This window comes from Pseudorca crassidens, chromosome 17, assembly GCF_039906515.1.
Source record: "Pseudorca crassidens isolate mPseCra1 chromosome 17, mPseCra1.hap1, whole genome shotgun sequence".
Taxonomy (NCBI): Eukaryota; Metazoa; Chordata; class Mammalia; order Artiodactyla; family Delphinidae; genus Pseudorca; species Pseudorca crassidens.
In genome coordinates, this window is record NC_090312.1 from 11053500 (window position 1) to 11067365 (window position 13866).

Here is a 13866-nt window from a genome sequence, read left to right on the forward strand (position 1 = left end):
CTGTTAGTGCTCTTACTGTGTGCCAGCCCTGTACACTATTATTTCATGCTGACGTTTACCCTACTATGATCATTGACCTCATCTTATGATAGTTAAGTCTTTTGCCCAACATCACACAAACGGTAAGTAGTGGATTTGGGAATTAATCCTATATCTATAGTGTTTCCATGCATGCCAGTCAGACTTCATCTGTATGTGTTTCCTCCCACCCATGTAAGTTTTCATTTTTATCCATGTTCTTTGGGGCATCTTCTTCCATGCTGATGACTAGAGGTCATCAATCTTAGATAAATGCTTTTAAGTCCTCAAGTGTTGTTCTAGGGAATCTCACATGTAGGACCTGTATGGCCAGGGCTTGGAGTCTGACCTTGTTCATCAGCTCCCAGTGTTCTAGAATGCAATTGCATTGCTTCTCTTAAATCTTAAAAGCTGGCAAACTTAATAGGAAGTGCTCCTTTATATAGTGGCTGCTAAACTTGGTTGTAGTCTTAAAAAAAACAAGTCTCAGGAAGGGTTTAGATAAAATCAAAGTTGGTCCTTTGCATTGCTTAAGGTTAAGAATATGTGCTTACTTTGTCCCTGAACTCTTGAAGATAAAACAACAAAAGGTGAACAGGTCTTCCCCGATGCCGATGTCCCATGCAAAATTCTGGGCTCTGTGGCTCAACCCTCAGTCCCGAGGTACTTAGGGTGAGTTTTCTCTGGACATAACCAGCAAAGGCCAGTGAGTGAAGGATACATTTGCCTATAGAAGCAAGGAGAGAAGGACACTTCCTTTATGTACCAGAACTCATCCTCTTTCTAAAATGAGGCTCAAACCTGTTAGCCAGCTAGTCCAAGCTAATGCTGTTTGCCTTTTATATACATCTTTAGGGTTTAAAAACCATTGTCCACTTCTACCATCTAATAAAATCCCTGTCTGATAGCATTCTTATCATTCTTTTACATATGAATAAACCAAGGCTCAGAGAGGTAAAGTGTGTTCCCCAAGGTCACACAGTAGTGAATGCTCTGAGTGCAGGATCTCTGGATCTGAAAGCCTTTCTGTTTCATCTCTAGTTCACTCTTTTGTGCTTCCTCTCTGCTAGTTTTTGTTTGTTTGTTTGTTTGTTTGTTTTTTGTCTTGCAGATGTCTACTGATTATTTTTCTTATCTCCACTTGATTTCTAGTGCCAGAGACAGAGAGAGAGAGACAAAGATAGGTTGGGGTAGAGAAGAAGAAGAAGGGAAAGTTGTTTTTCTCTCTTAAGAGACCTCTTGTAGGACCTCTCTTGAAATCTCTGTCTTTCGTAGTCAGAGACAGCACTGCCAGCGGTCCTCCCTGGGCTCGGCAGAAGTGGAAAAGGCCCTGTGGCTTCCAGCTCCACCCTGGCATACTTGGTCTGGGACTGTTGACTAACCTGTCTTTGCCTGTGAGCTGCCTGCAGCCCTGGCTGAAGAACCGTGACTCTGGGTTGGAGTGCTGCAGGGTTCTCCGGCTGGCTGCCTTCGGGCTTCCTGCCCATCACAGCCCTGCCTTTGGGCTGGGTGCTGGGAACTCTGGACATCAGAGCTGAAGGGGCCTCGGAGAAAATGTAGTCTGGTGCTTGCCAGCCTAGGAGCCTGGACTCTGAGGGGCCCACGGAAGTTGCCATGTGGGTCCAGCAGCCACTGGCAGTAGCCCAGGAAAATTAATAGACACCTCTCATAGTGTGGGTCAGCATATTTCTCATGCCAGTTGTCTTGGATTTTGGCTGAAATACATCCGCTTGGTGGTGGAGCACTGATTATCTCCTGCTGGTCAGATACTTGGATTGCCAGTTATAGATTCCTAACATTGGGAAGCAAAATGTTCTCTCATTCTTGTTTTTGGTTTTGCTAGAAGCAGCTTCGAGTTTTGTATTCCAGTGGGAGAAAGCTCATGAAGGAAAAGGACCCGCACAGATCGAGTTTAGTAACGTTGCTTTCAGAGGTGGAAACGGAGACCTAAAGATGGCAAGGAAATTAGGCAGGGATTTGAATTCCAGTCTCCTGACTCCTAGCCCAGGCTCTTTGCACTCTGCTCTCCCAAAGGGCTATGGAGGCTGGTTGTACACGGGGCGGGGTGGGGGTGGGGGGATGGGCGGGACCCTGTGGCTCTTGCGATGATGCCTTTTCCAGTGTCGTTCCCTAGAACTTGCTTCCAGGTAGAAGGAGTGGAGAATGAACCTGAACTTGGGAACCTGATCTTGCCAGCCGCTCTGCTGGTAAGTCCTGCTCTCACATGACCTGCTGTGCGAAGCCACAGCAGCTGTCCCTGATGTGGGGCTGGGAGGCTTTCATTAGAAGCGTTTGTGGTGTTGGATGTTCAGGCGTTACCCAGACCTTTGTCTTTACGTCTGGGAGTCAAGGGAGCCTCAGAGAGGTGGTTTCCATTTATGTAACCTAGTCATTTGGGGACTAAAGGCAGACCTTGGCCTCAGCCATTCCCACATGTATTATTTAAACGCGAGTAAGTGATGGGAGCCGGATGGGGATCACTTTGCAGCTAAGCCTCCGTTTCCTCATTCGATGAATAAATGGCATTGTTTTGAGTATTAAAGGAGATAATGCAAGTGCGGCACTCATCAGGTGACTGCATTACTGGTAAAATGTGGCCCTATGAATGCCAAGGCCTGACCTGTCTCATTAGTCAGGCTTCCTCCCGTGGCGCGGGGAGGAAGGAGGTGAAAGGCATTCCTTGATGGGGAACCGGGCAGAGCTCTTTCCACTGTGGACCAGCGGCGACATTTGGGTCGAGGAAGACAAAGTTCCCTTGCCGAGGTTAATTGCAGCCCTGTTATCTTCTAGTGTGTGTCAGGCAAGTCACTGAACCTTTGGGTGTCTTTGTGCCCTCATGGGGATAGTACCTGCCTCTTAGTGAGTCAGTGTACGTGAAGTGCATGGAGCCGTGCCCGGCATGGTTGGTGCTCTCTAAATGATTGTTCTTACCGTCACTCTTGTTGCTGTTTATTATTAATTGGGTTGGACCCTTGAATGTGTGACCGAGAGGACGACACTCGGTAGAGTCATTTTGGACGGATGCGTGATGAGGTCAGTGACAGAGCCAGCTGTGTGCCTGGGAGGAGCTGGAGGGTGGAGGCGCAGATGGGACTAGAGGGAGGACTAGGGCAGCACTAAACACATTGACCACTGCGGGGGTCACGGTCAAAGCCAACTTGATCTGAAATAGACTGTCAACTCCGTTTTACTCTATACTCAGCCCTTGGCGGTACTGCTGTGAAGTAAGGGAAGCAGTGGGCAGAGCTGCCCCCTCGGACCCAAGCCGGTCTGATGGGCTCTGCCGGCACAGCCTTGCTGTCCGTGCTTCCTGGTGTCACTGCTGATTCTTTGTTTCCTTCCCCCTGACCTCCTTCTGCCGTATCCCCTCCATTGGTGCGTCAAAGCTGGGGCAGTGCTGCCCCTTTTGGTTTTTGCTGGGGCTTTGGGGTAATGAGCCGCGTTCTCTGTTACATAATAAATGCAGGTATTTGGTTTTGGTCATTTGTGGGGAGGTGCTGGGGGAAGCATTTATGTGTTGGCCCTGACTGGGACCGAGCGTGGCAGCTTGGTTGTTTGCTTTACTGATTACAGCTTGAAGCACTGAGACCACAAGGAATTCTATTTTGGTTTGGAGGCAGGCGCCTTCACAGAAAAGGATCTACCCTTGAATTTGCATTTCTGTGTGCCTCATAACTTCTTTTTATTATTATTATTATTTTTTTTAATTTTTGGCTGCATTGGGTCTTCATTGCTGTGCACAGGCTTTCTCTAGTTGCGGCGAGTGGGGACTACTCTTCGTTGCGGTGTGTGGGCTTCTCATTGCAGTAGCTTCTCTAGTTGCGGAGCACTAGGGTCTAGGCGCGTGGGCTTCAGTAGTTGTGGTGCACGCGCTTAGTTGCTCCACGGCGTGTGGGATCTTCCCAGGCCAGGGCTCGAACCCGTGTCCCCTGTATTGGCAGGCAGGATTCCTAACCACTGTGCCACCAGGGAAGCCCTATAACTTCTTTTCAGTGTCAGTAAGATGAATTTTCGTTAGTGGGGCAGGAGTTAGGTCAGACCTGGAGGCCCTTGACCCCGCTTGGTCTTAACAGAATCTAGGAGTTCACAGTGGGTTCTTCCTACCCAGAGCCCCTTCTGAGCAGCCCTGTATCATGGTGCTGTTTGTGGTCACTTACGTAAGAACTGAATTTTAACGCCAAGGCTATGGTATAATTTTCCCAAAAGAACTGGAATATGTGTGCCTTTGGTAAGACAGCACCCAATTTAGCCACCCAGAAGCTAGGAAAACAAAATCAGAGCCTCTTGCCCCAGGGAGGTAGAGCCCCAAAGATGATTGCATTGCACGTAGCAACTATTACAGAAAGCAGAGTCCATCCAGACCATCCCTTTCCCTGCCAGATGTGATTTGGATGGAGAAAAAGATAAGTTCTTCCAAGCTCTTTCTGTTATTAATAGAGCCTGGATACCTTGTATTTCTGTAGCATTGTGCTCAGGGGCTAGGGCAAGCACGGCCGTGTCCCCAGTGCCCTGTATTATTATGGGATACACTTGACAGAGCTGGAAAAGGCCTTAGAGACCGTCTCCTGCTTTCTGTGGACGAGGAAGCTGAGACCCAGAAAGCCCAAGTGTGTTAGGCTCTTTTGTTGGAAGTAACAGACTCTGCCTCCCCCCAAGAAAACAAAATACAGCTAGTTCAGGCAAAATGAGGGTTTATTATAAGGGCTCCCGGGGGGGTATTTTATGGAACGTGGGGAGCAAGAATGGTAGGAAGTGAGAATATTCTCTTGAGCAGATGGTAGAGATTGGCAGCCCTGGCTCTAGTGCCCCCCACCAGCTTAGTCTGTGTGCCTGGCTGGGACACCTGGGACGGGGGGTCGGGTCAGCCAGCTGGGGTCAGGAGACCACTGCTAGTGCAGTCAGCTTTGGTGGGCTGGTGGGGCTATCGGATGGGAGGGAGTCCCTCTTCAGCAGGGACTGGGCGTGATGGTGGTCCTCAGAGACAGCTAAGGGAGTAGGGAAGCTACTTGGAAGCTACCCCGGATCACAAGGGCGATGGGACGTGGATCTGGTCTTCTGGTCCCGCCGTCAGCATCCTTCAGTGGAGTGAGAGCCACATGGAGATGACAGTGCCTCCCTCGCAGGGTTGTCAGGAGGACCAGCCGCAGCCCTGTGCCTCGCCCCAGCGGCCCTGGGGGTGTCTGCTTCTCTGCCCTTCCCTCTGCAAGTCTCGCCTCCCTGTGACCCCCCTGCTCTGTACTCATTTGGGACATTTGAAGGGCTGCGGTCAGGGCACCGCGCTGCCTAACTGTAGCTTTCCTGATGTGGTCAAGAAAGACCAACATTCCACACAGGGTGAGGGTGGAGGAGAAACACCCCACTGCCGTTTAAACCATGGTGATGACATGGTGCTCAGAAGTAATCTCCCATTGATACCCAGGGCGGATGGAAGATTCGGCAGGGCAGCTGGGCTCTGCTGGGGAAATGTGCTGCTTTGATTGGCTGTCTCCCAGTGTCGAGTAACAGAAGCTGCTTAAACGTCTGACGAGGGCCCGCGGCTTTCTTTCCATTTAAGTGACTTCACTGACCAGTTACACACAAAATAAAACGAGGGCCCGCGGCTTTCTTTCCATTTAAGTGACTTCACTGACCAGTTACACACAAAATAAAACTTGAGCGTCTTTGCTGTTTTCAAATGTGGGGAGTCTTCTTTCATGTTTCATTAATCATCTTTTAAAATGTAGCCCATTTCCTTTTCCTTGTCATGTTTATTCACATTAATAACACTTACATAAAATTAGATACTCCTTATTTCCACGAAGTGCAAATCAAAATAAGCATTCACTGCTGGCCTAGCAGCTGCTGCTGCTTTAATAGGAGTAATATTTTTCATAGCAATGCAAGTGAATGCACCGCCTCCCAGTAAATAAAATGGTGCCAAGTCAAAGAACGTGGTCACTGTCCCAAGGCTTCTGCATTTTGAGTAAAAGAGTTTGAACAAATTCTGAATCCGCCAGCACTACAATTAAGCACCTTCTCTACGCTGGGCACTGTGCTGGATGCCTTACACACATCATGCCACTTAATTCAGTCCTTCCAGCAGCTCTGTGGGGTGGGCACTGTTGCCCATTTTACAGATGACAGGCTCGGCTTAGAAAGGATTCAGACCAGTCCATGCTCTTTCTACCTCAGACTCGTCCTAAAGAAAAAATGCTTTATATTGTGAATGGAATGTTAATGAAGTAGAACGATCAGGAAATAGGCTTCAGCTGAAGCATGAGATACTTCAGTTAGAGTTGAATAAGAACTTCCTGACAAGATATTAAATACCACTGGGTGGTCATGGAAATCACATTTTTTCCCCTCCAGTTGGCTAATTAACTAAATTATATACTTATTCATGGTCATACATGTATTCACTTTTAGTAGATTGTAAGTACCTTGAGGCCAGGGATACTCTCTCCCCCCGCCCCCTTTTCTTTTACCTACTGTCACTCAGAAATATGACTAAAATAGTGAAGGGTAGAGTGAAATTGCATTTGATTTATAGTTGTTGAGGGTAGGTCTGGTAAAAGTTTTCCAAATGCTGCTGTCTACCTGTCTGGACTTCAGTTATATGCCTACCAATTACATAGAGCAGAAAAAACCCTCGATTGCTAAATTTCCTGGAGGTCTTGCCACATTCACGGCAGACCTGGATCCCAGCTGAATTTTTGGTCTGGGATTTTTGGTGTCTGCAACCTGCAGTCTTTCAGTGGGCTAGCAATTTCGGGAACAGTGACAGCTCTCACTTTTTGAGTCCCAGCTCTGTCCTGAGTACAGAAATAACTGTCTGTGTTATTTTTAACCCTCGCATCCCCCAGCTAATAAATAATGGAGCCGGGAATCACACCCAGGTCTGTGGGGCTCTGCAGCCAAACCCTTCCCACATCCAACCAGCCTGACTTTGCTGTGATTTAGCTGCAAAGTGCAAGGGAAAGGAAGAGAGCCAGGTTAGTGTTTACTTTCTTAGTGGAAACAAACACACAAACAAGACCTGCATATTCCAGTGGAAGAGAAAGCATTTTCCCCTCTGGATTTGTTTCCTTAATGTTGAATGGGAGGCGTTTAAATTTGGATAATTTATATGCATTGTCTGGGACAGCCAGTTTGTGATATGGTATCAGAGGGATTACCAAGAGAACTGGTATTTTCAAAAAGAGTTCATCTCTCTGATTTTCCTTTACAAATGGTAAGCAGTTGTGCTCTGGGTTTACTCTCCAACTTTTCTGTACTCTGTTACAACTGCTTACGAATACGTAGTGTCTCATTTCATCCACGACACTTTTTAAGGCAGCAAAGCTGCCGTTTCCTCATTTGACAGATGAGGAAACGGAGGCTCAGAAAGTTGAAATGACTTGTCAGAGGTCACAGGACTGAAGAAGTAGCGTGCTGAAGCTCCAGGACAGTTCTGCCATCCAGTCTCGTGTGTTGTGTCCCACCCCACTGCCCTGTGGAAAGCTCACCATCTGAAAGAGGTGGATCTATGGGATGTTTTGTCAGGCGATTTTTAACTTAAAGAATACCTTCTGACTTAAAAAAAAGAACATGGATTTTATTATTGGACTATTTTATAATGCTTTGCATTCTTGAATTCCCCCCCCCACACACACACAAATAGCTTTTGTAGTCTCTTTTTTCCTTAGTAGCTCAGTTACTTTGGGCATGTTTCTGTTTTAGTTTGTTGGTTTGTTTGTGACTTTCACACATGCAGAAGTAGAGAAACCAGTAGGAACTTCCACCTACCAGCTTCGACAGTGATCTGCTTTGGCCACTCTTGTTTTTATCCCTACCGCCCCACCTTGATTTTTGAAGCAATTCCAGAAATTCTTTCATTTCATCCATACATATTTTAGTGTGTATCTCTGAAAGATATAGACTTGAAAAACAACAGCCACGCTGAACCACAATAAATATAATGATCACATCAAAAAATGAACATTTTCTCAATATAACATTAAATATTCAGTCAGTGTTCAAATTTCCCCAGCTATCTTTTTTTTTTTTTTTAATAATTTGTTCAAACCAGGATCCAAATGCAATCCATAGGTTCAACTTGACATGTATGTAAAATGTCTTTAATCTGTGGGTACCCCCTCTTTTGTTTTCTTTGTAATTTATTTGTGGACGAAAGGAGTTGTTTGTCCCATAGAGTTTCCCATAGTCTGGATAGCGTTGCTTGTGTCTCTGGTGTCATTTAACAGGTGCTACAGTCTTCTTTTTTTTTTTTTTAATTTTTATTGGGGTATAGTTGCTTTATAGTGTTGTGTTAGGCTACAATCTATTCTTTTTTTAAAAAAATTTATTTTATATTTATTTTTGGCTGCCTTGGGTCTTTGTTGCTGCGTGCAGGCTTCCTCTAGTTGCAGCGAGCAGGGTCTCCTCTTCCTTGCGGTGCGTGGGCTTCTTGTTGCAGTGGCTTCTCTTGTTGCGGAGCACGGGCTCTAGGTGTGTGGGCTTCAGTAGTTGTGGCTCGCAGGCTCTAGAGCACAGGCTCAGTAATTGTAGCACACGGGCTTAGTTGCTCCACAGCATGTGGGATCTTCCCAGGCCAGGGCTCGAACCCATGTCGCCTGCATTGGCAGGTGGATTCTTAACCACTGTGCCACCAGGGAAACCCTGCAATCTACTCTTTTTTTTAAAAAAAAGTTTTATTGAAGTATAGTTGATTTACAATGTTGTGTTCCTGAACCACTGTCAAAGTCTCTGTTTCAAGCATCCCATTCTCTGGGTGCCTCGCCAGTACCTACTGGTCCATCTCACATCCACTAATTTGCAGACCCTACCAGGTCTTTGACCACGTCAGGGCCTCCAGTCCACCGATGCTGCTCTGCGACCCATCCACTGCTCTTCGCCCCCTCATAGCTTCATTCCCCTTTTTACCCCGTGACTGGTCAGGTGTGCAGTCTCCCTGCCATACACTCTCATCCCTCTTGTCCCTCTCCTTGTATTGTATCCACCTTCCAAAGCCACAACACTGACCGGAAACACCTTTGCCTCTACTTTGAGACTACACCCGAGTAGTTGAATGTGGCTGGAGAACAACAGCCGGATTTGCCAACCTGTCACATCTTAAATTTATGAACCTCAGGTGGGTCCTAGCACCGCAGGGAAAATCTACTCTTTGTCTTATTTATGTGGTTCTTCCACTCTTCAGGAGGACTATTTCCTACCTCTTCTCTCTATTCGAACCTCCATTACTCTCCCCTTTTCACTGTCAGCGGATGGCATTGTTCTCATTTCATTGAGCAGACAGAAGCGATCAGAAGAGCACTTCCTTATGCTCCAGCCACTGAATCTACCCCCTGACCTGGGTCTGAATCCATATACATGGCTTTTTCTCCCATGACAGTGGCTGAGCCATCCTCATCCTGTCCTCAGTCCCTTTATCTTGAGCCCTGGATCTCAGCCCCTTTCCTTCACCTACTCAAGAGCCTTCCTCCTGCAGTGATCCTTCCCTCTCTCTTGCATCATCAGCCCTTCCCTTTCCACTGCATCGTTCCCATGAACATATAAACATACCATAGTACCTTTAATAGCTCCTCTCTCTGCTCCCTTTCATAGCAGAACTCCTGAAAAGAGTTGTCTCTGTTCACTCCCTCCAATTCCTCATTTTCCATTCTCTTGAGTCTACCTCAGCCGACTTTCATCGTTATTATTGCACTGAAACTGCTCTTGCCAGTGCAATGGCAGCGATGGTTCCTGTCCTGCAATCTATTCTTAACGTACTTTTGTTCCCAATAATTTTTTCATATTGAGCATAAAAGGAATGTATTCCCTTTGTAGAAAACTAGTAGGAAGAGCATAAAAAAGAAAACTGTAAAGTTATCCATAATCCCGGCAGCTAGGGATAACCACTCCTGTCTCTTCAGGCTTTCCTTTCAGATTCATCTACATCCCGCTTACCTTCGTTTAAAGCGTTGTGAGCTTTTCCCCATATCATTAAAAAGTCTTCAGTAACGTTTTATAAGGCACGTTATTATGTTAATGGCATTTCCCTCCTTCCCTTAAGTTACCCCTGACTGAGGAGTTTGTGTTTTTACATAGTCAGGCTCAGCAGAAACAGAGCAGTGAATGTGTGAATGCATCTGTCAGTATCCGCCCTAGTGTTGCTAGATTCCTAGGAGGGGAATTATTGGGTCGAAAGCCAGGTGTATTCATAAATTTCTGAAATGGTTGTCATATAGCCAGATTCCCCCAGAAGGATGGCTCGTGTGACCTTACCTGCCCCCCCAAGCCCTGGGCAGCCTGTGAACGAGCTTTTTGCCCACACAGGGACAGCACCGAGTGAGACCTTGACTTTTAAGTTTCTCCAGAGGGGAAGCTTGGACTTCGGGTGTGCTGTTGCCCTCTCCCGTGTGTTGGTGCACCAGAAGTTACTGTGAGTGTGGAGGGGAAGAGGAGCTAGCGTGGGTGTTCTTGCACTGTTTGCGGAGCGGAGTTGATGGAGGGCCGAGAGCCCATGCCGTCTCGGTGTCACGGGGAAGTGGGCAGCTCCACCCTGTCAGCCCTCCAGTCCTTAGTGGTGACTTCTTTGCCTTCTGTAGCCTCCCTGCCCAAATCCCCGCTCACCGTGGAAATAAGTTTATGAGGGCCTGAGCCTCGTGGCTTCAGGAATACAGAAATCGCATTCGCCAAGGAAAGGGGGGACGTGTAGGAAACAGACATGGAGTCCGTTGGACTCCTTGCCAGGGTGTCACCCGGCCTGGGTAGCTCCTCTCCTTTCTCCTTTGCTGCCTGGATGGTTTCCCGTCCCCTGTTAGCTCCACAGGCCATTTCTCCAGCTGAGAAACTCCTTTGGATCAGTATCTCTTGTAGACCCAAGTACTGCCACATCCTTGACACGTGGTTGTGAATTAGCTAGTGGGACTGTTTCCAACCTACCACTTGGCTGAGAAGTGGCTGCCGGGGGTGTGTGTTTTGGAGCGAGGGGCTCCTCTAGAAGGTGGGTGGGCCTGATGGGGCACCGGGGCCAGGGCCTTGGGAGTAACCTGAGGGGAGGAAGGTGCCAAGAGCACCTTGTCCTGTCTGAGAGTTGGCACATAATGTTTTTTTAAGAAGCCAAGTTGTATTTCAGATGTCCTTGAGTTGTGTCTGGCCTGGTGAGCCCCATCACTTTGTCATGTGAATTGTTACATGATGGGCTCATAAGGTTTTCCAGGGTTAACCTGGAAACCCCACCACTAGTGTTTTCGTGGGCTGGTGTTTTCCCAGCTCTGAAGGTTTCAGAGAGGCCCGTAAGCCTGAGTTGCCTCTGAATGTGTCGGGCCTTTCTTTCCCCAGGGAATCCAAGCAGTGGCTTTCTGGAGCATTTTTCCCATGGGATTTTATCAGTAGCTTAGCGTAGACTTCTTCAAGTCAGGGTTGACTCTCGGTACAACGTTCTGGGTTCCATGCTGAGTACTTTACCTGCGGCGTCTTACAGAATCCTCAGAGCATCTGGAAAGTGAGCAGTATTCACTTCATTTTACAGATGATACGATTGAGCACAGAGAAATAGGGTGGCTTGACCAAGGTGTGCAGTCAGTGGGGGAAGCTGGAGGTTGTGTGTCTGAGGCCCACGGTCTTTTCATGACTGGTGTCATCCTCCCCCGTAGCCTTCTTCATCCTTCTTGCCCCTTTAAGTCTTCTTGTTTCCTCTTAGGGTCCCAGGACATTCTCCTCCTTACCCCGCATTGTGATTGTCCTGGCTCAGGACTGATATCTTCCCTACCAGAGGCTGCTTTCAGCTGACTCTCCTGGAAGACAGTCTCAGCGAGGCTGTTCCCTTACAGGTGTTAAAGCCTGATGAGGCATTGCAGCGGCTTGCCTGTCCCACAGCTGTGTGTACCTCCTGCAGTGCATGATGCCCTGACCCAGCAGAATGTGGGCTTTCAGGCGCCTTGCGGAGGCGATTGGGAGGTAGTTGAGGTGTTGAGCGTGGGGATCCGCTTACGCCTTACAGTGTAGCTTCCTGTCTCTCCCCCATGTATCAGTCCAGTGAACCCTTAGGAAAAATGCCAAGTTCCCTGAGTCTCTTAGTTTGAATCCCTGGTTTATCACTGCCCCCTTTTCTTTTGTTTGTTAGTAAATTGTTACATAAACAAATGCTTTCCTCTTTCCCCTTTTGTTTCCAAGAATCTCCTAGAGCCTGTTAGTGAACCCTGGGCGCCTGAGCCCTGGTATATGTCTGGTACTGGGCTGGGCAGTTCACATGTTGCATAATTTAATCTTGGCATCAACCTTAGGATGTGGATTCTCAGGTGTCCGTGTTGCAGCTTGTGGAAACAGAGACTCAGAGGGGTGCCGGGCTCTTGACATGTGTTTTATCATTTGATCCTCACAACAGATCTGTGATGTAGGTAATACCTGAATTTTCGGATGAGGAGCCTGGGGCTGGGCAGTGGGTAGTTTCCTGGCTCACGTTGTACTGCTGAAGGGAAAGAGCCACAGTTCAGGCTGAGATCTGTCTAGTCTCCAGGTCTCTGCTCTTAACCCGCTGTGCATTGCAGCTCTTACCCAAGATCCTGCAACTGCGGCTTGGTCACGTCTCCTCCAACGCTGGACACTGGGCGCTTCCCGAGACTTCGTCTCGCAAGCGTGAGTAATGGGCAGGAGCTTGACCTTGTGACCCAGGATCATACATCCATTTGGGGTGGCCCTCCTGTTGCCCTGCGCCTGCCCAGGCACGCTGTGGGTGGTGGGTGTGCTTTACTCTGGAGCTGTGGGTTGGGAGTTCAGTGTCGAATTCGCTTCCTGCAATGACGTGTCGTGTCACTTGACTTAGTGACTTAGTTTGATCTGTTAGCTCACCCAGAACCTTTTGGCCTCGCTCAGTCACACTAACTATTGGTTAGAGCAAAGCAAAACACAAACCCAGTCCGGAACAACCCCCTCTAAAAAGAAAAAAAGAAATGCAAGCCTGGGATTGTACTAGGTGGCGTTCTGGAAATGTCTTCAGCATCCATTGCCATGCTTGGCAGTCTTTAGAAGCGTTCAGGAGCCATTATAGTTTTATAATAGCCACAACTTATTAAGCTCTCCTTTGGAGCCTAGTACTGTGCTAAGTTCTTCACAGACTTCTCATTCTTAAGACAGCTTTGCAAGAGTTTCTGCACTTCATAGGAGAGAAGAGGTGCACAGAGAAGATCAGTACATGCTGCAGTTTCACAGCTGGTTTATGGTAGAGCTAAGTTTCAGCCCAGATCTGTTCAACTCCTCGGTGTCACACCACTGCCTTAGGCTTTATAGCTTGTTAAAGAAAAGTAGGGCTTCCCTGGTGGTGCAGTGGTTGAGAGTCCTCCTGCCGATGCAGGGGACACGGGTTCGTGCCCCGGTCCGGGAAGATCCCACATGCCGCGGAGCGGCTGGGCCTGTGAGCCATGGCCACTGAGCCTGCGCATCCGGAGCCTGTGCTCCGCAATGGGAGAGGCCACAGCAGTGAGAGGCCTGCGTACCACAAAAAAAAAAAAAAAAGAAAAGTAGAAATGGAATGAAAATCTGTAAATTTGTAATTAAAATATATATACACACACACACACACACACACACACACACACACATACATTTTCTGCATTGAAGACAAGAATATGAATACTGCAAATATTCTTCATCAGATATTCAATTTCTGCTCGTGTCCTTTCCCCTAGAAAGGTTATAGTAGGAAGGGAGAGGGACTTGTGCCACACCCACCACGAATTGTTACCCAGGGTGAGTTAATTTCTGTTTATTTCTGAAGCAGCAGTGGGCGCTCCCTGAGGGCCTAACCCTGTTTGACTCTCTTGTAGGATAAACTGCTATGTCAGTCCCTCTGCTACTCTTCATTCCCTGGCTTTTCATTCCCTGGGAAGT

General features: G+C 47.8%; 1 protein-coding gene across 12 annotated transcripts in view; it reads left to right on the top strand.

Annotated features, from left to right (window-relative positions):
* ASAP1 (ArfGAP with SH3 domain, ankyrin repeat and PH domain 1) overlaps positions 1–13866 on the top strand; it is a 350901-nt gene that overhangs the window by 82800 nt on the left and 254235 nt on the right. Inside the window, exon 1 of one of the 12 annotated variants that reach the window (XM_067711258.1) lies at positions 2098–2225. The exons of the other annotated variants lie outside the window; for them this stretch is intronic. Within the exon in view, the coding sequence (XP_067567359.1) occupies positions 2124–2225 (102 nt within the window). The 5' untranslated portion in view covers positions 2098–2123. Of the gene's footprint in view, positions 1–2097; positions 2226–13866 lie in introns of those variants that run through there. 12 annotated transcript variants of the gene reach the window in all.